The sequence below is a fragment of the Drosophila mojavensis genome, unplaced genomic scaffold (assembly GCF_018153725.1).
Source record: "Drosophila mojavensis isolate 15081-1352.22 unplaced genomic scaffold, ASM1815372v1 contig_16, whole genome shotgun sequence".
NCBI classification, from domain to species: Eukaryota; Metazoa; Arthropoda; class Insecta; order Diptera; family Drosophilidae; genus Drosophila; species Drosophila mojavensis.
The window spans coordinates 308,267-335,421 of record NW_025318693.1 but is presented as its reverse complement, the minus strand read 5'-3'; the positions used below and the strand labels follow the sequence as shown (position 1 = coordinate 335,421).

Below are 27,155 nucleotides of genomic sequence, written 5' to 3'. Positions count from 1 at the left end.
GACATTGCGGCAATTTGTATGCGCTTTGTTGACTGCTCATGCATATGATTGACTTATTGATTGCTTGATTGATCGATGGCCCGGCCAAAGTGACGGACTAGCTGACATTAAGCGGCTGCCATCGACTCGCAGTGCTCCTCAATTAGCTAGAGACGTCGACAGCGCAGCTCCGGGCGGGTTCATAGAACTTTGCTACCGTTATATTTATACATATGTCTCGCAACAGAGCACAGTCTGTTATACACATACATTGTACGATAATTATATGTATGCCAAATCTGGCGTCTAGACTTCATAAACAACCCCATCCAACGCTGCGATTGGAGGTACGTGCCACGCATGCGCGCATATAATCATGCTATTTGTGCTATTTAGTAGCTGTGTATTTTTATACACATTTATTTATACATATGTACATATATCTATACACTCGAAGTCGACTCGAAGTGCATTGACAAATATGTATTTACGATGTCAAACAAATGAAAACGCATTGAAATGCATTGCAAAATGTGCAAAAATGTTTTCCAGTTCTCCAATGCCATAAATTACGAGTTAAGCATTCGAGAAGGGTGCTCAATGTTTGTTTTTTGTTTTATTTATGTTGTTGTTGTTGTTGCTGCTGCTGCTGTTTCTCATATTCTGACTGTGCATACAAATAGTACAAAAAGCAACAGCAACAACAACTGTCAACCTACTTAGGTTTTAATTTATGCGTAAGTCTGGATTTAGTAGCTTTTCAATATTAATTTCCAGCAGCAGCAACAACAACAACAACAACAACATTGTAGCCTGGAGCCATAAATCACAATATCATATATAAGCACACGATTATACGCCGCATTTGGATTTATTGAACATAAGCATATGGCAAAGGAGGCAGCAACCGCATTTCTGCTGTTGCTGTTGTTGTTGTTGTTTGTGTATATCTTTCAGTTTTTTATGCGTTTTACTTTTTACGATGTTTCTTATGAGTGGATGGCCTAAAATGGGGCTTATAGAAGGTGCGTGGTGCAAAGAAAGATTCCATATTCACAGTTCTCTATTTCCATTAATATTGAAACAGAAATAAAGTTCTAACGTATGTAAAATTAGGATAAATGTAAAAAATATGTCTGTTATTATACCCTGAACCCATTTTCAATGGGAAATCAGGGTATAATGGTTTTGTTGAAATGTATGTAACAGGCAGAAGGAGGCGTGGCAGACCCCACAAAGTATATTTTTATATATTTTTTTATCGATAAAAAACCGTATCGAAAACCAGTTATAAAATTATATCTTCTACACCTTTATTGCTAGAGTCTCCAAATTTTTAATGTATGTTTATATGCAATTTATACAATTTCGGTTTTTGTTAAAATTTACCCCCCACCCTTAAATTCACCCCCTCACCCTCACTTTTGTAAAAAGCGTATTTCAAATACTAGAGACTTGTGCTTTGGCAATTACATGCATATCCATGTCATAATCATAATCTGAAAGTTTCATGAAGATCGTACGTCCACAAAAAAGTTATTAAGCAATTAAGTTCTCATAGTAAGCGCTCACTGCCGCCCATGCGTGTTTATGCTTGTGTGTGTATATGTATGTAATTGTTTGTGTATGTGTGTGTGTGTGTGTATGTGTGTATGTATGTGTGTGTATGTATGCCTGTGTGTGCGTGCGTGCGTGTGTGTGTGTGTGTGTGCGTGTTTCTTGTGTAAGCTGAAAGACGCGAAAAATTATTGAAATAGCTATTACTCCAAGGGTTCAGGGGATCTCGTAGTCGAGTAGTCTCGACTAGAACTTTCTTACTTGTTTTATCATTATATTTATATTTAATTTATAATAAAAATACATATTACAGTGATAAAAAAATGTATATATTATTATTTATTTATTATTTTATGTATTTATTATTAATGCTTCTATTTTATTTATTTATTTTTTTGTTTATTAATTTCTAACATAATTATATTACTATTTTATTATCAATAAGATTAGAGATATATAAATGTATGTATGCATATAAATTCAATATTTAATATAATATTTAGAATTATTAGTTTTTATCCATATTGCATTAAATAAATATATTATTACAATTTATTTAAATATTTTTATTCATTACAAACTTAATATTTATAAAGTATTTTGCTTTTAAATATTTCGAAGTACATATATGAATTACTTATACTTATATTTATATAAAAAAAAAAAAAAATATATATTTATATATATATATATTTATTACAACATATTTATATATTTCTATACTTATACTTATCGACAAATTGCTGTTTACACGCCCATTGGCAACTTCATCTGTAATTTCTCAATTTTTAATTGTACATTTTTAGATGTAATATGAGACCCATTGGCCATAAATAGGGCCCCACAAAAAGACAGCAAACAGCCGAAATTTCAAGTTTCACTGCAGGCTCTAAGCTCATTGAATATCAATAGAAATGTGTGTGCTTGTGTGCGTGTGGTGTGGTGTGTACACGTGTGTGTGTGTGTGAATCTATGCATGTGCGGCTTGCCATCAACGGCTGAGCTCAGCGGACTTTACAAAATCCTATTAGAGCTGTCCAAATTCCCATAGGCGCGCTAAAAGCCTTGGCAAAAATTTAATAAATAAAAAAAAGGAAAAATAATAATAAATACAAAGAGCGCTGTGCAGCTGTGCAAAGCCTCAAAATAGCCGCCAGTTAGTGGCAAAGATCGCAACACTCCACAACAGCACGGGTTGGCGCTGGGACTGTGGCTGTGGCTGTGGCTGGGGCAGGGGCTGGGGTGCGGGTGCGGGTGTGGGTGTACGCCCTGGGTATGGCACACACATGGCAAACAGTTGTGAGCTGTGCGGCGGTGCTTGGCTTTTAGGCTTTCGCCCCATTGCGTGGGTGTGTGTAATTTGACATCTTCATGAAATAATTAAAATTATTTATTGTTAATTTATTTTCGCTGTCGCTCGGCAATCGATAAAGTGAAAGATAAGCCGAGTGCATTAAACAATTGAAATTAATTTGTCAAGCATTTGACAAGAGGCGTGCCCCACAGACCGGGACACACAGACACGGACACGGACACGAGCCGGACAACCGCACCAAAAACGGCCAAGAGCCGCTGGTGAAAGGAACTGCTGAGCGCTGAGGCACTTTCACAAAAGCTTTCGGCCCGGCACAAAAGGTCAGCGTCAACCCCAAGGGTAGTCGAGCTAGCCAAGACTCGAACCTCGCATCAGGCGTGGCAGCCAGTGGGCGATGGATGGCATTGCCCACTGCCACTGCTACCTGCTGTTGACTGCCCTCTGGGCAAATACTTCACTGCTGCTGCGGCTGCCTGTGCAGCGCAACGAATGCAATTAAATGGATGCAGGCCGCTGCCAGTGGCAGTTTAACGGGGCAGTTAATCATGCATCGACATGTGGCCGAACTGCTGCTGCTGCCCGGCGACTCCCCACTCTTGACTGCCAACTGCCTGCTGCCTGCTGCCGACTGCCGACTGCGGACTGGCAACATATTTGGCGGTCACTTCTAAGCCGCATTCGAAAGTGTTGCGCAAAAAGCAGTTTGCAATTAAAACATGTTGGCATTGCCGCTGCCAACAGGAACAGCAGCAGCCACAGCCACAGCAACAGTTGCTGCTTGTGCTGCTGGTGCTGGTGCTGTTGCTGTTGCTGCTGTCGTCTAGACGTGCGACGGGCGACTGCTGCTATGACACACAGATGGCGCTGCTGTGCCAGGCTGATGTGCGCAGCGAATCGGCTTTCAGCGAAGGCAGAGAGCGCCGGCGCAGGAATGAGGAAACTCTGGTGAAAAGCTGAGATGCGTTGAGAAATGTGGTTAATTGATTTTTGGTGCGCCCTGTTTTAGCCCCTCGCCACTTTCCCTCTCCCTCTCTCTCCCTCTCGCTCTCTCGTGTGTTATTCGATTTTGCAATTAATTTAAAGTTTTTCTCTTCTGTCTTCCATGCAGAATCACACTCCATGGCTGTACGACAATGTCCAATGCTCGCGAGCTGGCATTGATCGAGAAATGGGCTGACATCGCAACGCCGCCGACGCCAACATTGCCCGGCCTATCGCCAACATCGCCGCGTACCATCATCAACTTCTGTTGTTGCCCGCAGCGCAGGCGCTACACTCTGAAGCAGCCGAAGCTCAAGTCGTCGGCGAACACGCTGCATGCTAGAAATATATTCGTTGATAACGATTTTACGTATATTGATGATGTGCCACGTGCCAGCCGCTACAACAACGGCAACGGCAACAGTAGCAGTAGCAATAAGCGACGCGACGAAGATTGCGACAGTGATAACGATTGCAATGATTATGATGATGAGGCGAATGATATCGCTGAGATCTCTGGCAAAAGCAACAGCGACCACGACGGAAATGTGGCGCTGATATTAATGAATCAACGAAATGTGCCTGAACAATGGCGGCAGGACTACAAAGGCGACACCAGCAACAGCAGCAGCAACAACAACAAGCGTAGCAGCGAACTAGCAGCAGCAACAGCAATTCAAAGTAAAACTTGCGCTGTCACAAACGGCCAGCAGAGTGGCAATGAGCAGCAGCAACAGCAACAACCAACCCAAAGACTTAGCAATAGCTTGGAACAGCAACCGCAACAGCAACAGCAAGAGCAACAGCAACAGCAACTGCAACTTAGCAATAAGGAAAATACACTAAGCAACAATACAAACAGCAACGGCTACAATAAACCGCGCTGTAATTATTGTAAATTACCCGACGACGCCGTGCCCCAAACGAACAACAAAAACAAAAACTCGAAAATTGATTCACCGAACTCGTCGCAGAATAAAATGACAATTACGACAGCAGCAACAACAACGAACGTGGCAGCAACGGCCACAGCCAGCGAGTGTGGGTTGACACTGCCAACATCAGCAGCAGCAGCAGCAACAGCAACAGCAACAGCAGAAGAGTTTGTGGGTGCTGCCACAGAAGTGCTGCGCAGCGATAAAGCAACATTGACAGCAACAGCGACGGCGACAGCGACAGCAACATTGCCGCCAACAACAACACCTAAGCCCAGCATAGCTGCACGTCCGACCACGCCCAGCCGCCTTAAGACTGTGATCAAAACAACAATGGTGAAGCGTAGTCCTAGCCATGACTCAACGCAGGCGACTGCGACGCATATGCTGCAACCGAACAGCTGCAACATTAACAGCAGCAACACCACCAACAACAACAGCAACAACAACAACGACGAGCCCAGACGTTCGGTTAGGGAGCGCATCGCCGCCTATGCGGCAGGAAATGGTAAGTTTTTCTTTTATTTTATTTTGTTTGGTTTTTTTCTTTACTCGCTCGCGCTTAATCAGCTTTGGCACTGTCGCCAGTGCCTGGGCGGAAATGTTGTTGCTGTGGGAAAATCGGCCACAGGCTGAGCACACAGTCATTAGGCTAGTTAATAGCTAACAATAAGTTATTAATTGATTTGTGCGCTCAGCTGTCAGAAGGGGCAGAGAGGGAGACAGCGAGAGAGAGGAGAGTCCCATGACTAGCCATGGCAGATCCCAAAGCTTACGCCCACTGTCTCTCGAGTCTCTCTCTCCCACTCGCTCCCTCTCTCTCTCTCTCTTTCTCGCATGTCGTGTCCCTTGAGGCAACATAACGAAGGTCAGCCAGCTCATTGTCCAGTCATTTCCTGTTATTGAACTCAGCGCTAAAAGCGTTCCATATCATATTAATTAAAGATCAGATACTGCAACTCTGGCATCTGAATCACTGGCAGAACAATTACTTAAAATGCTAAATGCGACCAATTAAGTATAATTAAGTGATAATCAACTTAGTTAGTCACTCGCCAAGGCTCAGCATTTGCTGACAATTTGGGTAAGCATACGGACAGACAGTGAACACTCGCAAATGACAAATCTGAAATGCCAGCCAGCTGGGAAGGGCGTGCACATTTATTTGCCTCAGCATTTATTTGCCTTTTATTTATATTAAAAATCAAAAGAAATTGACTGCAATTTTGTCATGAATTATGCATGACGTTGAGCTTTGGATTTCCGTTAGCCTGACACACTCACATAGACACACCTTTTGCATAACACAGAGAGAAAGAGAGAGAGAGAGAGAGGGAGAGAGAGGGACACGCACATAAAGTCGACTCTATTAAAAGTCAATTAAATGCAGCAATGCTTAATAAAAAGCCACTTAAAGCCGCATGAAAACTTTTCATGAAAAATCACTTGAAATTGTGATTAATAATAAAAGAAAAAATATTTTTTATTATTTTATTAGTACGTCTGCATTTGTGCGGCGATTGGAAATGTCGTAAATGCGACGTGGCTATTCAACAGCGTTGCATAAAAAATGATAATCGTCTAGCTGGGTGCAGTTGCCTGACTGACTGACGCACGTGCATATGCACCTCGAAAAGAGAAGAGAAAGAAGAGAAACAACTTAAGCACTCCTCGCATTTGGGCTTTGTCACCAATTGTCGAGTGCACTTCTGGCTGGCTATGACACGCCCCTTAAAGCCAATTGCCTTTGGCAAGCTGCCACCCGCCGCCAATTGGCAGTTGGCAGTTGGCAGTTGGCAATTTCGCAGAGACACGCAGGAAACACGTACAGCACGTTCGACGTCATAAACGCATATTATATCATTTTGATAGGCAAATGAGGCTTGAAAGCCGGCTCGATCTCCAGCCAAGTTAAGCTCAGTTCTTGCCCTTAGCCCAGCTGACGCTGACACTGACTCTGATTCTGACTCTGGCTCTGACTCTGACGTGTGACGGCTTAAGGCGCCAATCTGCTGATCATCGCAATGACGCTGACGTTGTCCTAAGCGAACGCGCACGTCAGCCTCACACAGAATGAGCGGCTTTCATTTGGAGTCGCTCAGGCATTGGTAATCATCATCGTAATGGACAGCCTGCCCATTGGAGTCGCCAGTCGCCTCTCAGCGCCTCACCTCAGCTCACCTGACTCTCGGACCGATTTCCCTTGCAGCCGCCAAGTGGGCAGCTGTGCTCACGTTTATTTACTTTATTTCTTTATTTATTTGCTTTTTGTTTTCGCACTGCTACTCTTTGTACACCCCACTTAACAGCTGTACTCGGGCCAGAGTTGTTGTTAAGTGCATTGAGGTAGGCCTCCATTAGCTGCATTTGCTTTGAGTCATCATCAGGGCTGTGCTCACATACTCTCGATAGACCCTCGCTCGCCCTCTCGCTTAGCCTCAGCCGCCTCTCGCACTGGGCAATTAATCACGTTCAAGTGACCTCAGGCGCACAGAATCAATCAACAATAAAAACAAAACCAAACAAAATAAATGAGAACAACAACAATAAGTCAACCACACACGCCCAGCTATGAACAATGTCGGACGGACAGTGGCCATTTAGCGTAGACACACCCAGCAAACAATTTTATTTTAAGTCAATAAGCAAATAAGTACAAATATATTTCATTTTCTCGCCGTTGTCTCTTGTTTGCCTATATATGTAGGTATATACATACGCAATATATAGACACAAAAATTGTTAATGGCAGCACGGCAAGTAGAACAAAGGCCGCTACAGTTATTTCCGTTCGTTGAGTTGTGCTAATTAAATGCCGCACAGAAGGCCAGAAAGCCAGAAATTGGCCAACTGCGCCAATATATATATGGAGGGCTGCTCTCTGACTGGAATTGTGACTGTCACTGCGACTGTGACTGTGACTGGGAAGACCTCCCATGAACTTTCAACGCGCCTCCCACACACACACACACACATACAGTCACACATGCCATATGGCAAAAAGTACCGTTAGCGTTGCACAATTGAAATATTGCCAAAACGGCAGAAGAAAAGTGCAGCCCAGTGTGGGCCCGACTTGGGCTGCCTTGGCTGGCGGCCTGCCAATCGCCGCAAGACGATCAATTGGTGGACGCTTTTCAGCTGACTCCGAGCTGGCAGAGCTGAGACCCCCATAAAATGTAGCCAAACTGTCGCTGTCTTCAGCCTGGCTGACTGACTCGTTTGCGCCGCTGATTTACGAGCTCGCCACGGGTCGTTGTCGTTGTTGTTGTTGTTGTTGCAGTTGTCGTTGTCGTTGTGTAACGCATGCGATTCAGAATTTTTAAATGCCAAGCGCTGACCAGCAGCAGCAGCAGCCAAGAGCTCAGATTGAGCCTGCCGGTACTTGCTGTTGTTGTTGTTGTTGTCGCCAAGTCGCGACGGTGGCGGCGACATTTTAATCAAGAAACCCAATCGAACGCACGCATGCGCAATAAAAACAAAAATAAAATCAAACCTATAAAATCAACAACAACAAAAATACTTAACCGTTTCACTTACACACACACGCACGCACACACACAGTCAGTACACTACACGCATTCCAGTAGATCGCCTCCTGAGTTCTCTTGAAGCGTTCGATTGGGGGCTGGCGACAACAACAACAACAACAACAACGACTGACGAACGCCAACAAACAAAGTTCACTTGATCTTCAGACGTTTTGCCCCTATGCGAATTGAAATGCGATTTATGGCGATACCTTCGCCCATTTGCATACCCATGTGGGCTACACGTAGAGCAAATATGTCTAGAAAGAGAGAGAGAGAGAGAGAGGTAGTACAATGAAATTGATAAACTCGTGCAATTGCCACAATATCCACATACATATGTATGTATGTAGAGCTGCCTAGACTGCACGCTGTACATACCCAGAATAGTTGCTAAATATATGCAGAGAAAAAGTAGTGTAAGTGAGCTATTTTGAATTAAAGAAAGTTTTTTATATATATACATATATAGATTTTTTTTTTTTTTCGATAAGAGATTTACTGGAAAGTTTGGGCTTCATTTCTACTTAGAAACTTTAAAACCTTTTTAAGGCAAATAATTAACAGTGCTTTGAAATTTGTGTGAAATTGACTTTTAATAATAATATTGGACAGATTTTAATAGTACGATCACTTAAAAGTGAGAGAAATTTGGCATATATACATATGTATATAAGTACATTGCTTTTGACGTGTTGTTGCGTATGAGCTTAGTATTTTCATGTTAAAAATATTCCATAGTTCATAATTGTATATTTTTAAATCTAATGTATAATCTGGGATACATTTAAGTATATGTAATTTATTATTTATTTGTGATAAACTTTTTTGGTATTATTATAACCAAGATTATATTATCTTTAAATTCAGCAGTCGTAGTTTTATTATTTATTTATTTATTTTTTACTAAGCCCATAATTTAGAATTATGCTATCTTTACATTTTCTGCCTTGAATGTTCTATTTATAATTATTTTTATGGCATTTAATATTTAAAAATGAAAATTATTTTTGAATCCATTTTAACTCCATTTGAATTAACTATGTGAACACATGCGTCTCCGTCTGAGACCCTCGTGCTTCGCTTCTGGTCTGTAAGAACCGTATCCAGTCCCAGTGTTTTTGCTGGGTGCGGCTGCGAGTAGAGCAAACAGAGCTTAAGATAAATATTTTGCGAGCAATCGAGGGCATGGATAAGCTGCGAGTGGTGCGAGCAATATTATCGAATATGTAAATAATTGCTTGCCATTTGCTCGCCATCGAAAAATTAATTAAAGCATTTGCACACACATGTACAGACAGACAAATGGCAGGAATGGGAAAAACTGAAGTCCACTCACACACTCACAGACACACGAACACACACACATGTGCTGGGCATGTTGCGAAAATTTATGACAATTTAAATGGTGCACATTCGGCAGACAATTTGAGGCGATTAGCGCAGAAATTTTCGCGGATTTGGCTTAAGCGGCACGCCGATGCTTGCCACATGTGGCAGCCGCGACTTTTGCCGCATTTTGGCGTCTTTTGCACATTTGGCGCAATTTTTCATTTACTGTAAAAATGATTATGAAAATGTGTTTTCTGGGCGCGCCATTTGTTGCGAGTTGTGGCTGCAAAGTATGATCAACATGTTGCCGCAACAATAATTTCAACAGCTGCATGTGTGTGTGTGTTGGCAGCAATGACAACTTTATATGACTCGTTGAAGAATTATCGCTAAAATTAAACACTGTCTCACCTCCCTCTCTCTCTCTCTCTCTCTCTCTCACTCTATTTTTTTCAGAGCCACCTCAGAGTGGAGCCAACGTGGCTCGGCAACATGACAGCGGCAAGAAATTTAGCAAAATTCAGTGCAATACAAATCAAAACAACATGACAAGCGATGTGAAAAGTGCAATTAGCAGTGGCAGCCACAGCCACAGCACCAGGAACAACAGCAGCAGCAGCAACGGCAACAGTCAGCAGAAACAACATCAAACGCTTATCAACGGCAACACAACGCCGCCGGCAACAGCAGCAGCGGCAGCGGCAGCCAACACGTCAGTCTCCTGCGCGACTATCGCAACTGACACGACGCGCTACAAATCGGGATTAAGTGATGTAGCGGCCGACGAGGACGTTGATGATGCAGCCACATCCACAGCAACAGCTACTGCCACATCCACATCCACATCTACAGCTATAGCCACGGCTAAAGCAACAGCAACTTCATCTGCCACTCCTGCGCCAGCTGCGAGCGTTTTAAGCACCGGTTGTGCAACTATGCCGCGCACTCGCCAATACGGAAGCAATGCTGCAGGAGCAGTGGCAGCCAACACCATGACAGCTGATAAGAAATTCTTAAGCCGTGCTGCGCCCGCCGCCAACACTTCGGGCAACGCATCTGCAGCAGCTGCTGCTGCACCACAGCAACATCATAAGCTGCCATTCAGCGATAAGGCCGAACTCAAATTGGCCGCCTTGGACAATCTGGACCTGGCGCACAGCCTCGACCTGATCGATGAAGATGGCGATGATCCCTATGGTGCACTCCAGGACTATTTGGAGCGCGTTAAGGTAAGTGCTGGGCTTCCTTAATTAGCTGTTAGCCGATTTCATATTGCATCATTCTTGAATTGAATTTGGGCCATGTCTCTAGTCACTTGCTGCCAGCTGGCCGTATTTAGTTTCATTTTATTTTGACAAGCGACAGTTGCTGTCGCCACACACATTTCACTAAGCAGCTCCCCTTCCGGTCTACCCCGCCTCTGCTGCCGCACGCCTCCTAGACTGTCAACGCCGCGTGATTTTGCAAATGATTATTTTGCGTGACAGAAAAATGTGTTAAACCAAACACAGTTGAGACACAGCACCAGCAGCAACAGCAGCAGCAGCGACGGATTCGTAATGTGTAACGCATACGACGCGTTGCACGCTCAGCATTTTTGTTGCTGTTGCTAGACGTCGCTGTCGCTGTGGTTGTCGTTGTCGTTAGCGTTGTCAGCGTCGTGTACATAAAATTTTATGTTTCTGTACCGGAAAGCGCAATATTACAAGCTCAAAGACTAAGCAGCGTCAGCGTCAACGTCAACGTCATCGACAACGTCAACGGCCGACCGCAGCTTTAGTGATTTTTATAACTGTTTCGCATGAAATTTGTCCACAGACAAGTTGCTTCTTTGCCCATAGCGGAAGCGGCGCACGCACGCGTCGTTCATTAGCATTGCGTTTATGGTGGAGCTGCGCAGCTCGTGGAGCTCGTCGAACCAAAGGCGCCAGTTGGTTCTATGCTGTGCTGTGCGTGCATCGACTAACGGTCACTAACGACGCCTTCATTTCGTTCGAAGCTTTATTTAACTGAGCTGCTAATCCCTCTGCCTTGCAACGTGCGCGTTTAGCATTGATCATTTAGTTTTATCCCATCGATGCCACTCCCACTCCCACTCCCCCATCACCTCTTAGCAACTTTAATATTCATTGCATTTTAAGACTTTCGTATACTTCAAATTTAATAAAAAGTGAGCATTCAAAAATTGAATAAGATAAAAAAATCATAACAAAATTTTACTTTTTGAGAATTTATTACTTTTTCAGATTTGCAAACACTTTAAATAATATAAATAGGATGCATAAATAGATTGAATACGATAAATAATAGCATAAATACATTTTATGAGATTTTCAAGTACTTTAAATGAAATAAATAATGAGCACAAACCAGACGTAAATTACATTAAAATTATTTAAAAAATCAACTTTCTATTCACAACTAAAATATTAAATTAAGAGCTTTAAAAAGAATTCAATTATAATTACCTTTTCAAACTTATTAAATTTTTGTGTTTTATGGAAATTTTGCTGCCTTAAACTGACTTAAAATTAAGCATTAGCTTTTGGGTTCTTCAGCTTCGTTCATGCTGTTCAATAACTAATTTTAGAAAAACTCTAAAATCTATTTACTCTTTTACCTCACATACATCCCGTTACGTAATCGTCATCTATTTCTTTGTCAATCCTATCAAAAATCTGTTTTATGTTTAATGGATCTAAAACCGTTTTCCACATCTATTTGTAACGCAGTTTCTCCCTAATCGAAAATAGATAATAGATAATATCTATTCTTCTTGCACTTTGTATGCCTCCCTATATAAGAAACCCATACAGCCTTAGCTCGGCCTGCATTTCTTTTTGGCCTCTGATTGGCATTAGGCGGCTGCACGCCATCTATGCACATTTTATAATCAGTGTCATCACCTCAACACCCATCGACCGGCCAGCCACGCCCTGATGGGCGTTACATACGTTGCTAGTGTGGCTGTTGTTGTTGTTGTTGTTGCTGTTGTGTCTTGTGTGTGGTGCTTAGCCGGCGTGGGCTGTCAGCTTATGACACGAGCAATGGCTGGGGCTGTGGCTGTGGCTCTTGGTCTGAGTCTGACTTTGGCCCTGGCCTGTACTAGCCAGGCTTAAACACCTTCATTTTCTTTTCTTTTTTTTTTTTTCATTCACATTTCAGCTCAATGCAGCTAATTTTTTGGCTAAATTGAAATTATTAGCCGGCAACTGTGGCTAATGATGACAAAATGTGTCACAGTGCTGCCCACACGAGGCAGTCGCTTTCTTTTGCCGCTGCCGCTGCCTCTGCCGCTGCCGCCGCCGTTGCCCGCGCGCGTGGCAACGTTTGTGAGGCGCGTTTATTATGACAAATAGTGCAGCACTTTAGCTCCAAATCGCCGTTACTCGTAAGACCCGGCTAGGCGCTTGTTGTAGTCGTGGCCTTAGGCTTAATTTGCCTAGTTATGAAATGCGTTTGTGGAGGCGGCGATGGCGGCGCTGTTGTTGTTACTGTCGTTGTTGTTGTTGTTGTTGTGGTTGTCTGCGTTGTCGTTGCCTGACCTATTTTGGCCGCAGCAGCGAAGCGTGCAGCGAATCTGGTAGGCTGTTTATGAAACAGATGCAACATGACAAGCGCGCGGCAACTCGTTTTGCTTCGCGCTTCCTGCATCAATTAGCGTTTGTGTTGCATTTCGGCTACACACACACACACACACACACACACACACATGCACACACGTAATCCATAATTTAACTACAAGACACTTCAATCATAATTGACTCTCGTCAACGGACTGACGAGTCCATAAGCTCAATCAAGCCTTCAACGTCTAACGCTTTAGCCATGCAAAGAAAAAAAAAAAAATAAAAATCTGATAAGCTTTCGACAACACCAAACAACCAGCAAAAACAACAAAATAAATGCTGTTGCGTGTGTTCTCAGTCGATTTTAATTATAGATATTGACAATGTGGCAAAACGAAATTGAGCCGTACAGCTCAAAAGCCTCAAACTGTGGGATTGGCCGAGGCAGCTCCTAGGGATTGTCCCAGCTTGAGTCAGTGTGGTTCAGTGAACCTCGAAAGCATCAGCCAATTATGCGAATGCTGTTAATGAATGTGGGCGACGGCTTTACCCTTAACTTATCTGAGACTCTATAACTTTATGCAATGGCATTAGGTGAAGCTGGAGCTGGGAGCTGAGAGCTGGGAGCTGGGTAATTTGCGCCTGCAACTGCGTCTGCGCAGCTGCCTAGAGAAAGTTGTCTTTGCCCAATTTGCAAATGACGTTTTTTTGTCAACGTCAACAGCAAACGGCAATCGGCAAATGGCGAACGGCAAACGGCAAACGGCGAACGGCTAAGCCAAACGGGCAAATGGCAAACAAATGGCAATAAAAGGCAGTGCCAGCGCTGTGCACGTTACTATTTTTGTCAACCAGGAGTTGCTGCCGTGTCCCCCAATGCAGACAATAAACCAGAAATCGCAGCAATGCGCCAAATGAAGCCAAAACTGAAAATACAAATAATAAAACAACAACAACAGCAACAACAAGTCAACAGCAGCAGTAAACAGTCAACAAAATCAACAGCAACATGTTGCTCTCTGCTGTCATTGCCACAAATCAAATGAAAGTGAAGCAACTCTCCAGCTGTCCTGCTGTCCAATTGTCCAACTGTTTGACTATCTGTGAGCAGCAGCTTCTACAATTTCACCAGCAGCAATCATAATTGCGGTCGGCAATTAAGCTGCTGTCAAATATTGCCAGCTACTCATGCTGCTCGGGTTACAGTTGTAGTTGCAGTTGCCTGTCGCAGTTGCTGGTTGCATGTTGCTGCCGTGCACACAATTGCCTCACCCTCGCCTCGAACCTGTGCCTGACGTGTTGTCAACAGCATTTGGCTCATTCCAGCACCGCTGACAATGCGTTGATATTTTCCGACAAGCAAATCTGTGGCAACAAAAAACCATTGCCACAAAATTGAGCCAATTTGCTGAGCCTGGACTCAAGTCGACTGGACGGGACGGAATGGTTGCTACTGCACCATGTATCCATGGATAGCTTTCAGCTGGACACTGACTTTCTTTTTGGCCAGCCATCAGACAACCTGGGCTTCTTTTCTTTTCTTTTCATTTTCTTTTCTTTTTTGGTCTATCTGCTGGCTGCTTTGCCAAATGTCAAGCCCAAGTGACACAAAGTAGTCAACGCTGTTGTGATATCCGTTTGAGAGTTGGCAGCAGAGTTAAAGACGCTTCCTAAACATGATTCGCAGCTTTATTTGTTCGTTCTTCTCGCATGACACTTTTGCTTAAGCTGCTTCAGAAACAAATAATAATATTTGAATATTTGAAACTCGGAACAAATATGCGCAGTGTCATAAATCTTGGAAAAGTGCTACAAGATAAAGCTGACCGTGTCAGTTGCATAAGAGGGGCTCTGTATATATACAGGGTGGAGCAAGAATTCTTTTGCTGTAATTTTTCTTTTCCCCTACTTCTGAAATTTGTTTATTTAATTCATTAGAATATATTCTGGCCGAAGCTAGAATTTATGACTATACGATTCTGTTTCATGGCTTGTTGCAATACTGTTGATAAAATTTAGGGCATCAGGCTCTCTCACTTTTGGCAATTATTCTTCTTCAAGGTTCTAAATTTTCGATGAATGTGAGCGACTAATAGACCCCATAGAAAATGTCTGGAACCGTTAAGTCGGACTAGATTTCTTTCTAGATTAAGTTATGCGGAAAAGTTTCCTTCATTCATTCCATTCCTATATACGTATATATACCTATGTAGAATCCGGTTATAACGTCCGTTCGTTTATTTTGTAATCTTTTAAAATTTATAATTGAATAACTGAAATTCCTCTCTAAATTTCACTTCCTTATTTTCAGTTGAATTAAAAAGCCCAACATTACTTTATTATTTAGCTTCAGAGCTACATTCGATATACTCACCAAGATATGTTGATATATGCCTAAACATATCAACTTCTTTGACTATTATCTTACACATCTTTGACATACTCTTATCCCAATGCAATCCCCATTAATATTCAATTCAAGAATAATTTAACTTATGACATAAATCCCTCAAAATAAAATGCTGAACTCATGGCCACAAACTCTGAAAGCTTCCCAGTCAGATCTCATTAAATACTTCGGTCTATGCATTGCGTCGGTACAGCTGCACGTGAGACACACGCTTGACCACATCGGCGGATCACTCGAAGTGTCATTGCCCAGTTGAGTGCCCACAGCATCAGAGCAACAAATGCTGCACTCATTTTTCTAGACAAACTCCGCGCTGGGTTCAGCTGTGGTGGTTGCCCCCAGACTGAAGTGCCATTGAAATTACAATGATCTTCATATGTTTTTGGACTGATCGCAAACATCGAGCTACCAAAAAAAACCCGAAATTCAACGTAGACGCGCATCTGCTTAAGATTTGTGGGTGTGAGTGTAAGTGTGTGTGTGTGTGTCTGTGTATGTGTGTTTACTGTGAGTATTATTTAACCAATTTGTTTTTGGTTGCTATGACCTTCAATGGTCATTTATACAAAACAAAGAGCTGGCCTGGCCTGGCCTGCACTGAGCTAAGCCATGTTGGCTTGGCTTGGTCTGGCTTGGCTTGACTTGGCCTGGCCTGCTCTGACCAGCAGACTTTGCGTCTCTCCAAATATTTTGACGCTGTTGTCGATTTGGATGCCGACTGCCAGCCAACTGGTCAATGTCAATGTCAGAAATTTGTTGAAGTGGAAAAATTCAGCTGCTGTTGTAACGGAGGCTTAAAACTTATTTGGTTTTCCACTGAACGTCAGCCGGTAACAGACTGACTGACTGACTGATATTTTTAAGGTTCAATGCTTGCTAATAAGCTAAAGCTAGAGCCGTTTGATTGATGTGCGTTTTGGGGATTACAAGCAGCAGGCAGCAGTCTGACCTTAGTGGTCGCAGCTTTGCTGTGGCTGTTGCCACTGCTGTCATTGCCTTGGCTGGGCTGTATTTGTGTTTGTGGGTTCTATCTGGCTGCATATCTGAGCGTCAGACCTATCGCTGCCTTGGCATCGGCATCGGCAACGGCATCAGCAGCTGCGTGCCACGCCCGCGTCGCCATGCTGCAGCTGTCTGGAGTCTGCGACTGCATCGGGAAGTCTGCGACGCAGTCTAAAGCTGAATAGCTAGCACAATGCTGATTACATTTACCGATAAATTAGCCAATGAATACAATTAAAAAAGGAAAACGAAATACAAAATACAAAACATCGATGCCCCCGAGGGGCCTTACAGACTCTAGAGGCGGCCACAAGGGCACAGACCTTCGCAGCAGCAATTCTAGAAAGGCCCCAAGGGCGATTGGCAGCCAGCAGCGAGCATTGGGGCCATTTAACCTTCGATTACTTCAATTTACACAAAATCAATTGCAAGCCAACTATATATATATATGTATATGTGTATATATGTATATGTATATTTTTGATTAGCTTTATACATTCTTACGAAACCTAGGTGCACTAGAGGGAGACGCGAGTGCCTAAAGGATGTTTGCCAAAAAGTGCGCATTACTATATATGTATATATATATATATGTGTATATATAAATATCTGTCTGTATATAGCTAAACGATCGTCATTTACATGTCCAATTGACCATAATCAGTGTCAATGTCAGTGCCATGGCTGCTGGGACTATCGTTGAGCGTTAATTGTGTCTAGTGGGCATTGTGCGCAGATCGCCTCCAGCGCTGATGGCTTCTACTTGGCCAGGATGTTTTCACCTGCTGCTGCTGGCGCATGTCCGGATTGACAATGAAGCGCACTGGCTGCAGTTGGCCCGACTCCTGCTGCTGCTGCTGCTGCTGCCGTTGTAAATAGGCTGACATTGATCTTGTCGACTGCAATCTATTAGCGGGCTGCGGCAATTGTTTCTGCACTAGGGCTGCGTCGTCGGCTGACATTGATGTCTTGACTGATTGATCGTTACCATTAATTTCATGCGTTGGCATTCTTTGAGGCCAGTTGTCGCCTTTGCTGTTGTCGTTGTCACTGTCCGACTGCAATGCTCTCTGCAGTCTACCCCATTTGCTCGATGGCAATTGAATTTGCTTTGCCGTCGATTGCCGTTTGCCGCGATTCGGAAAGAATGGATCGTCGACGTTGTAAAGATCGCTCAGCTTCAGTTTTTTGCCGCGATGCGGAAAGAAGGGATCGTCCAGTTTGAAGAGATCGCGTTGCTTTTTGCCGCGATTCGGATAGAATAGATCGTCATACTTGAACAGATCTTTGACGCGGTCGCGTTTGCCGCGATTCGGCACAAACGGCTCGTATCGATTCAATAGCTCCTCCAGGTCGGGTGTGGAGTGCTTACGGCCACGCGGTGGTATAAATGGATCGTCCTTTGGCTTTAGATTATCTGCAAGAAAGATAAGGGAGAAGGAAAAGGAGAGAGAGAGAGAGAGCGAGAGATGCGTGCCGTAAGTGCCAGACAAGTTGTTATTAAGGCCATACCATGAGGGCCCCATGCATTTAAAATGAAACGAGACAAGAATAGAACTCAAGTGAGCAAGTGAACTAGAGGCTGGTCCTTTTGTAATTTCAACACCCTGGTACTCGTTACGCCCAGAGAATTATGATTTATGCATGCTCACCGCCCAGTGGGTAGTTCTCCTTTTGATTCTGCTTCTCGCGCCGCACCAGCACATAGTGTGGCTCCTCGACAATCAGCGGCGGCTCCAAGTGCCCCGATAAATTGTACTTTTTCCATATGTACATGCCCGGATGATAGAACTCGGCCGCACTGCCGCCTTGGCCCTCAGTTGGGAACTGCGATGGGTAGAGCAGCTGCATGGCCCAGTGCAGGAACTTGGCCAGATCCTGTTCGCCAGTGAGCAGCATGAACACCTCGTTGTTGCGGTCCCTCGCATTAAGCCCCTCATTGCCGTCGCTGTCATCTATATCATAGTAGTCGTTTTCGTCCATTTCTAAGGACTCATCCAGATCGTCTTCGTTGACCGAATCCTTCATTCTGTCCAGCTGCTGTCGCATGCGCGACACGGCCTCTCTGGTTCTGTTGAAGGTGAGAAATCGTTTGAATAACCCGATAATCTCTACATGGCTAAGGTGTGTGTATGTGTATGTGTGTGTGTTAAGATTAATGAGGCATCATTTGTAGCTCGATGTCAGTTTAAGGATCGTCATTGTGCATCATCTCAGCAAACATTTTTCTTTTAATAGAGCGTGGGTTGCTCAGGTTTCAATTACACTCGCGCACGTCTCTCGCTGGGTTTTCTCTTTTTTCTCATACATACACAGTGCGCGTCGTAAATTGATGAACATGTTTGTGTACGTGGGCTGCCTTCAACAATGACAGCCACTCGGGCAGCTGACCCAGAAAAGCTACCAATAGACCTCCAACTTTTCCCCGCTCCACATCCTATGCAGAATCGACTATGGGCACTGTGTTAATCTTGCTGTCATGTCTCATCCAGTGCTCATCCAATCAATAGGCGATTCCCTTTTATAAATTGCTGTGTAAAATTACAAATTAAAGGCACTGAAACAACTGAAAGTTATGCGGGCTTAAGGCCAATTAATCGACGCATTTAACAAATCAACAAAAACACACAAATGAAGAAAACTCATGAAATGATTAATTGCAATTTAATAGTAGCGCCCAAGACCAATCATTTTTCAACGCGATGTTCATATAATTTAAAACTATATTTAAGAGATGCTCAAGATGTTCGACTATGCGCTATACCCTATAAAATGGCAGGGGATGAGCAAACACAAAATATAAATTTGAAGATGTGGGCAGAAATGATAAATATAATTAAATTAATTAAATAAAATATAAATATAAATATAAGTATAAATATAAATATAAATATAAATATAAATATAAATATAAATATAAATATAAATATAAATATAAATATAAATATAAATATAAATATAAATATAAATATAAATATAAATATAAATATAAATATAAATATAAATATAAATATAAATATAAATATAAATATAAATATAAATATAAATATAAATATAAATATAAATATAAATATAAATATAAATATAAATATAAATATAAATATAAATATAAATATAAATATAAATATAAATATAAATATAAATATAAATATAAATATAAATATAAATATACTGAGTATAGGGTATTCGAAATAAGAATAATTATTATAGCCGCAATAAAATTTCATGGGCAGACGCCGATTCTCTCACTTGCCACAGGATGGCCAGGGGCGCGGAGTCCCTTTCGGCTTTTAAGCTGAAATGAAAAGTGAAACTTAATGCATGTTGCAATGTTTCGCTTTGTTTTCGTTTCATTTCGTTTCGTTTCGTTTCGTTTTGGGGCCAATGAATTTGCTGACAGTTGTTATTTTGCGAAAACTTTATAAAATAAATCAACATATGCATACACGATGCGGCGTGGCAGAAACAAAACTCCGTCGTCGTCGCACTGATTTTTTCACGCCCATTAATTGGTTTTGCGTGTTTTCGGCCGACAGCCAAATTGTCGACGATTTGTTGCTCTTATTGTTGACTTTTGGCATTGCGATTAAAAACCTGGCGCCCAGGCTGCAAGCTAAGCAAAGGTTGAACCCGAGCTCGAGCTTGACTTTAGAGCTGCAACACTTGATAAATTGGAGACCGCCTTTAATTGGCTTAACAACGACATGAACCGAATCGAGAAAGTTTGTTGCTTGTTTTTTGGACACTTTCTGAGGTCACCTTGAAGCCGTTGGGCCTCGACTGATTGCCACCCAGGACGACGGGGACACATCCTGCACTCACCTGGCTGCCACCAGAGCGCGATTGTATTCGCGTGGACAATTGTTGGCTGCCAGACAGCGCCTGGCCCAGAAATTCTGCAGCGTGGGCGTGGCATGCTTCAGCCCAAACCCATGGCCATGGCCAGGGCCATGCTGCGTTGCAATTTCCTGCGGCGCTGATTGCTGTCGTGCCTCTAAATCATAAGCCTCGCTCAGTGCTTTTCGATTAAAATCCGTCGGCTGTGGCTGCGGCTGCGGCTGTGGCTGTGGCTGTGGCTGCTGCTCCACTTCCACGTCGTGGTTGTAGGGCGAAATGTGTTTGCCGGCCGCGGATGCCGGCTCCTTACTGTGCACCATATCTGGCGATGGATCGATGCCCCCGTCAAACAGGACGCGTGCATCCTTTTTCCAGCGCGCTTGCTCGTGCAGCATTTGCTGTAGCTGCTGCTCCCGCTGCTGCTGTTGCTGTTGCAGCTGTCTCAAGGCCACCACCTCCGTAGCCGCGATAAGCGATGGTGGCAAAGATAAGACCACATTGCCTTGGCCGTTGTTGGCAAAGCCTCCGCTACAATAAATCGCCAGGCAGACCCAGAGCCAGGCGAGCGTGAGTCTCATGCTGTCTGCAGCTTGGTTGTTGTTGCTGTTGTTGTTGCCTCTGGCCTGCCTCGATCGGGCTGGCTGTTCCAATTTCTGCCTGTGCTTCGCGTCGGGCGCTTTGATGCAGCGACCGCTGTGTTCTGATCCTAGAAACTGAAAGTGGCTGCAGAGCAACTTCACTTTTTATAGCCGCCAAGACGCTGGCTGGCCAGCGGGTCCCGGCCAGTCCCGGCCCGTCGGCACACAGAGTTTTGGGAATACGCTCTGGACCCTTGCCGCATATGTGGGCATTGTTTGTTCGGCGCAGTGCACCGTGAAATTAAATACCAAATGCTAGTGGGAAATATGAGTGGAGCCACCAGAGATGCTTCAAAACTGAATCGAAATGTTGGATGTGACACAGTGCTATGCCCTAACCTATATATATATATACGATCTGGAGGGTATCCAGACTCGTGCTGTTCTATTGCAATATTTTCCTCTCAGTGCTGGCGTGGGCGGCTGAACAAACCGTTATTTCTCTGTTTGCTGATTGCTCAACTCAATTGGGGCATGGGAAAGGTTTGCTGGAGCGGCCAGGTCTGTGCACAAATTAGCTGACAACTTCTCACACGAGCAGGACAAATGAGGCAGCGGCACTGCCGAAACATTCCCAGCGATAAAATCTCTGACCAAGCGGACCACAGCTCTGGCTGCCTTAGACTCGCCAAGTCGGCGCTTTCTTTCAAGGCACGGCCAATAGATGAGCTCTGCCTTTGAGAATTTATTACTCGCTAATGCTCGATCGCATTTGTCTGCGGCAAAGGGCTGCTGCGGCTGCAACAACGGCAACAACAACAACAGCAACAACAGCACAAACACAATTGTTGAGTAATGAGCTCGGCACGTTATTAATGTCACTGGGCCTGGTACTCCGGCCAGTTCTCGGTCTCGTTCGCGTTCTCGTTCTTGTTCTCGTGCTGGAGCAGCTCTTTTGTGTCTTAGGGCCACGTTTTTTAATTAAGTAATTCGCTGACTTTGTTAGCCCTATGGGCCCTCGCTCTGATCGTCTTTAGAAACGGCTGCTGTTTCTTCTTGTTACTTTTGGTTGTTGTTGTTCTTGTTGTTGTTGCAGCTTTTTGTTTAATCCGGCTAACAAATTGCTTCATTTCAATTTATTTGCATTTGTTGTTGCCTCTGCTGCTGCACGTCTTGGCTGTTCTTTTTCTTCTGCTGTTGTCTGTAGTTCGTGGCTGCAGTTTGTTGTGCTCTGCTCTGCTTGGAAAACCTTTTTTTCCGATTTTTTTTTTTTTTTTTGCCTTTGCGGTCGTGTTCTAATTTATTTGTCTTTGATTGTGGCCATGTCTCTGCGGCTCAATGTGAGTAATGTCTGATCGTGGCTTTGCTTTCAGTCTTTCTCCTACTAGTTGTTGCGCAAATTAAGCAAACATACATCATTGCTCGATCCATTAGAATCTGGCGCCCTGGGCGCAGCCCGCTACCGATATGTCTTGCCTTGATATATGTTGGCAATTAGAGCGCTAATCAAAACCAATCGCACGCTGAATTTATGTGCAACGGCGACTAACAACTCGTATTCTAATTGCAGCTGGAAATCAACGAGGTCTTTGAGCTACGCAAGGCGCAGCGATTGCAGCAGCAACTGCAGGAGCAACTCGAGGCCGTGCGACAGGCAGCAGCGGCGGCCAAGCAGCTTGATGAATTGTCGCGTTCTACGGAATCTGATAGCGGCTTTGACAGCAGCAGCACAACAGCAACAGCAGCAACTGCAACATCAACAGGCAGCAAATGCAGCAACAACAACGGCAACGCCAATAGCAAACCAGTGACAACTAAACTAAGAGCTCTGCCGCCGCCAGTCTCGAGTCGATGTACTTCGGCTGAGACAACGCCTCCTGCCACTGCTGCTGCCCAGCCGGATGATGTGAACATTTGGGCAAACAAATTTCTACGTGATTTGGACAATCTGATGGGTGGCGATAAGCTGCCGTCGCATCTGGCATCCAGTGCTGGCGCAGGCTCGGATTCCGCCTCCTCCAGCAGCTCGCCCACGTCCAGGACAGCGCCCATGCTGCTCTCAGCAGCGGCCAGCGCAGCCCTGCAGAGTCGCTTTGGCAAGAACGCAATTGTCAGCAACGAACAGCAGCAGCAAAATGGACTCGTCTTGAAACCGGAGAAGCATGTAAGTTAAATGCAATCATAAATTCTCACACTGAGATTTCATAATCTGAAATCACTTATATATTCCCTTGTAATCTCTTGCACGATTTCAACATGAGGCAAGCCCCACATATTTTATGTGGGTTAGATAAAAAGCGCTTAAAACAAAGGCATTTAATCTAAAGCCAAACAATGTTGTCCACACACGCACACAGTCTCCACCTCTCCTGCTCCCCGCTTGCTGCTCGCTGCTGCACGAGCATATTCCCCAAAAAGAAGAGCAGAAAAATTGCCTCTCGAGAACTGCCGCCATATGTGCCATATGCTGTGCCCCGCGACTGTGCCGGATGCGCAAGTGAAGCGCGTGAAATTTATGAGCAGCACATTGATGCAAGGGGCAGAGAGGCTGCAGCAGGGTGCGGGGTGCAGGGTGCAGAGGGCGGCGATAGGCAGTCACTTGCAGGCTGCTGCCACTTGAATGAGTTCAACTTTGAACTGTTGAAAAGATAGGGAAAATATATGAAGAGCCAAACAGAAGCGAATTTGATGACTGAGGCTGTGGCTGACCCGTTGCACTTTCGGGCTGCTGCCCTGAACAGAACTCGCCGAGATGCAGCGCCATCAAATGTGTAATAAAATTAAGCTAATTAGTGAATAATTTAAGAAAAACTTCAGCGTTGAGTGGCAGGCCACAAAATATGCCAGAATCAAGTAAATTAATTCAAGAGAACTGATGCAACTGCAACTGCAGCGCTCCTAGGCTCAAACAGACAACTCGACTGCGGTCACACACACACACACACACAGAGAGAAAATAGTGAGTGAGAGAGAGAGATTTGGCTGCTGAGGTTCGAGTCACACTCACTCGATGACCCACTTAATCCAGACATAAACCATAAACCAAAGCCCAGAAACCCAAGCAACTTGTTAGCTGTCTCTGGCTTATCATATCAAATGGATCTAATTAAAACATTTATAAGCCCAGGCAGCTCATAAACGGCACTGAGTCTGTGGTCTCTTGTTGGCTGTCGTCTGTCGTCTGTTGTTTGTTGTTTGTTGTTAGTTGCATATGCTTAGCATACATTTTGCTTTGAGTTTGCTGTGATTATCTGTAGAAAAACCTTATAAAGCCGGCTGCTGCTGCAACGACAGCGACAACGACAACAGCAATAGCAATAGCAACAGCAACAAATATTAATTTCCAAAACGCGTGCCAGTGGAAAAACACAACACCAAAATGCCGCAAAAGCCAATAAATAATATAAACCAGAAGAAACTTATGCATTTGAGTTGAATACGCTGAACTAGGAGATGCCCTGTAAAATGATATGTATATATGTGCATACGTGTGGCTTACCATACCCAACTTGAGCGATTTCAACATTTTACAGGGTATGCCAGTCAGCGACTTGGTGTTGACACGACTCTAGCCACAAATTTCTCAAAAGCCAGCTAGGTAAATTTCCATCAATCGTTAAACTGCAGAGACACAAGGAGCAGCACATGATGCCATGCCACATATGCTCCATGTATTCTATATATACTTCATAATTTCTGTGCTAATGATATGCATGGCTGCATACCCTTTCTGCCACTCATTATCTCTATTTCAGTCTCTGACTCTCTCTCTCTCTCTCTGTCTGTCTCTCTGTGGCCAGGCCCGACCTTTATTTTGAGCACAACAGGAAACTGATGTCGACTCTGCTCTGTTTTGTTAAATATTCCATGACATGCATGAAGAATTTTTTGGCGCAACCTCAGGCATGAGCCCAATGCTTAAAGCATGAGCTGTGCCCGCTGTATGCCACTGATTTCCTTCAGGAATTGCAACAGGGTATGTGGGCGCTTGCTGCTGCTACTGTCTCCAAAATGTTGCCAGTCGAGCTGTCATATTTCACAGTAATCGCTCAAGTAAAAGTGCCAATTAAAAGCGCTTAAGCCCCAAACCTGCAGTGCACTAATTAACGTCGAGAATGCGGCTCGTCTGGCAGACTTTACCCAGAGGCATTGAGTGAGTCAGTCAGTTGGTTAGCTGGTTAGTCAGTCAGCGGGCCGACTACCAATAGCTGCATAAATCAAAAAAACGATGCAGAGCGAGCGGCAACCTTATCGAGGACACAAGTGCGTGCCTTGTTTGCAAAAGAGCTCCGCAAACGACCCGAGAGCACAGGCTGTCAACGAAAGTAAAGCAAAAACAGATGTTTTTCGGTTTCTCATTCGAAAGGTGGGCCAGTGAATTGGGTCAAAACGCCGCCCGGCGGCAGATACTCAAACAAAGATCAAGATGCAGTGCTTCCACTTCACTCCTGCCCAGCTGTCAGCACTGTGCTGTGCCAGACCAAGTGGAACCCAACGCCCCAATTCAGTTGCCCCTTGTGCTGTTTATGAGGCGCGCTCAGTTGGCTGCGAAAGTGAATCTTCGCATGTGTGGCATGTGCAGTGCCATGCAATCCGCGCTTAATGATGACGAGCCATGCAGAGTTGGCCAGTTGGGCCAACACAAAGGCCGCGCGCTCCACACAAAGCTTTTCACGCATCGCCACAATGCTGCAATGCAATGCGCTGCTGCTGCATCAATGGACCACGGACATTGGACAGTTTTGACTTAAGTAGAACTTGCAAATCACTGCAAGGCAAACAAACGTGACGAGCAACAGTTGCTGCTGCTGCAGCTGCTGTTGCTGTTGGCCAAGGAGGCGAGAGAACTGACTGGAAAACGATGGGTTGGCCAGGCGTTTAAGTGTTTTGATTTGATAATTATTATCAGAGAGCATGCGTGACCGCAGGCGGGCAGAGGCATGTCCAATCGATTGGCGATTGTCTGGACAGGCCCGTGTACCACAAACAGGCTATATACACATATATATACTGTATATATTGTATATATTGACAGGGTCGGGTGCGGAACGAAATAGAGGGGCCTTCTTTCTGGGTCATACATCAATAAATGTGGAACATTGAGGCGTTGCCTGCATTGCATTTGTCATTAAGTTTCTGATGTATGGAGCGCAGCAGACGTGTACACAAATTTAGCTCCCTCTCTCTCTCTCTCCCTCTCTCTGTCTCCCTCTCGCTCACTTTGAGATTTCTCTCATAGACTTTTATGATCAATTAGTGGCATTTACAGTTGCCCATTCTCCATGCATTGCGTTCAGATAACCCCTTTAGGGCCATTTGACAATATTTGATTGTGTCATTTGGAGTTCGTTTTATTGCATTCTTCATTAACTAACCGAAGAAAACATTTCATTTGAGTGCGTGGCGTTGTCAGTTTGTTGTGAGAAATATTCACATTTTATTGCATTTAAATTGGCTTTTGGCAGCGTTTCGGATATCGAATAACGAACTCAACTGCAGTGGAAAATCAAACTGATTTTCCTTGTCACTCGCCCCAATCATAAAAGGCTTCAATTTCAGTCTCAGCAACAGCAACAGTAACAACAACAAACAAAAAATTCCAAATCGAATCAAATAAAACGATCGATAGTCGACTTGTCGTGGAACATATGTTAGACAAGTTCAACTTGGCTCCATAATTGAGAATTTTGTTTGTCTTGATAAAATCGCTAAATTAATATGGAACAGGCGACAGATCGATTGACTGCATCAATAAATAAACGTGAAATGTAAAAGTTTTATTAGTGCACTGACTGAATACAGTTTTCGATCTAGTATTCGGAGCTGGCGCTGGCGCTGGAACTGGAACTGGAACTGGAGCCGAGGCGCGGCGCCTACCTGGCTATGCCCATAAAAGCCGCGACTGTTTGGCCGACCAATTAATGCGTCGCCAGCGAGAGTTGGCGGCTCATTAGCACGCAGTTGGCTGCTACGCCATTGGGCATTGCTATCGTCGACGACATCGACGGTATATCGACGAGCCTATATTAATAATTCATTGGAGCTGCTGTGCACAGACTGCGTTCGCTTAGCTACTCCATAATGCATTACAAATTTCGATAGCAGCAATTGCAGTCGCAGTTGCAGTTGG

The 27,155-nt window shown here is 44.1% G+C and overlaps 2 protein-coding genes across 4 annotated transcripts in view; one reads left to right on the top strand and one right to left on the bottom strand.

The window, feature by feature from the left end:
* The window catches only part of LOC6573876 (stAR-related lipid transfer protein 13), a 100,330-nt gene that overhangs the window by 52,088 nt on the left and 21,087 nt on the right, over positions 1 to 27,155 (top strand). For all 3 annotated transcript variants that reach the window (XM_032728280.2, XM_032728281.2, XM_032728279.2), the window contains 3 exons: positions 3,960 to 5,275; positions 10,086 to 10,858; positions 22,596 to 23,189. In XM_032728280.2, the coding sequence (XP_032584171.2) occupies positions 3,985 to 5,275; positions 10,086 to 10,858; positions 22,596 to 23,189 (2,658 nt within the window). In that variant the 5' untranslated portion in view covers positions 3,960 to 3,984. The remainder of the gene's footprint in view (positions 1 to 3,959; positions 5,276 to 10,085; positions 10,859 to 22,595; positions 23,190 to 27,155) is intronic.
* Positions 17,056 to 21,160, bottom strand: LOC6573872 (AP2-associated protein kinase 1). The gene is made up of 3 exons (XM_001999895.4): positions 20,433 to 21,160; positions 18,263 to 18,681; positions 17,056 to 18,027 (listed from the first exon to the last, which is right to left on the bottom strand). Exons 1-3 carry the CDS (start codon positions 21,023 to 21,025, stop codon positions 17,327 to 17,329), a joined length of 1,713 nt encoding a protein of 570 aa, XP_001999931.3. The 5' UTR covers positions 21,026 to 21,160; the 3' UTR covers positions 17,056 to 17,326.

Bases quoted from the DNA above. Each gene is read 5' to 3' on its own strand.
- LOC6573872 (XM_001999895.4), bottom strand. From the start codon at position 21,025: ATGAGACTCACGCTCGCCTGGCTCTGGGTCTGCCTGGCGATTTATTGT. The intron at 18,682-20,432 runs GTGAGTGCAGGA...CACCTTCAACAG, and splicing joins CGCGCTCTGGTGGCAGCCAG to AACCAGAGAGGCCGTGTCGC. The intron at 18,028-18,262 runs GTGAGCATGCAT...TCTTTCTTGCAG, and splicing joins GGAGAACTACCCACTGGGCG to ATAATCTAAAGCCAAAGGAC.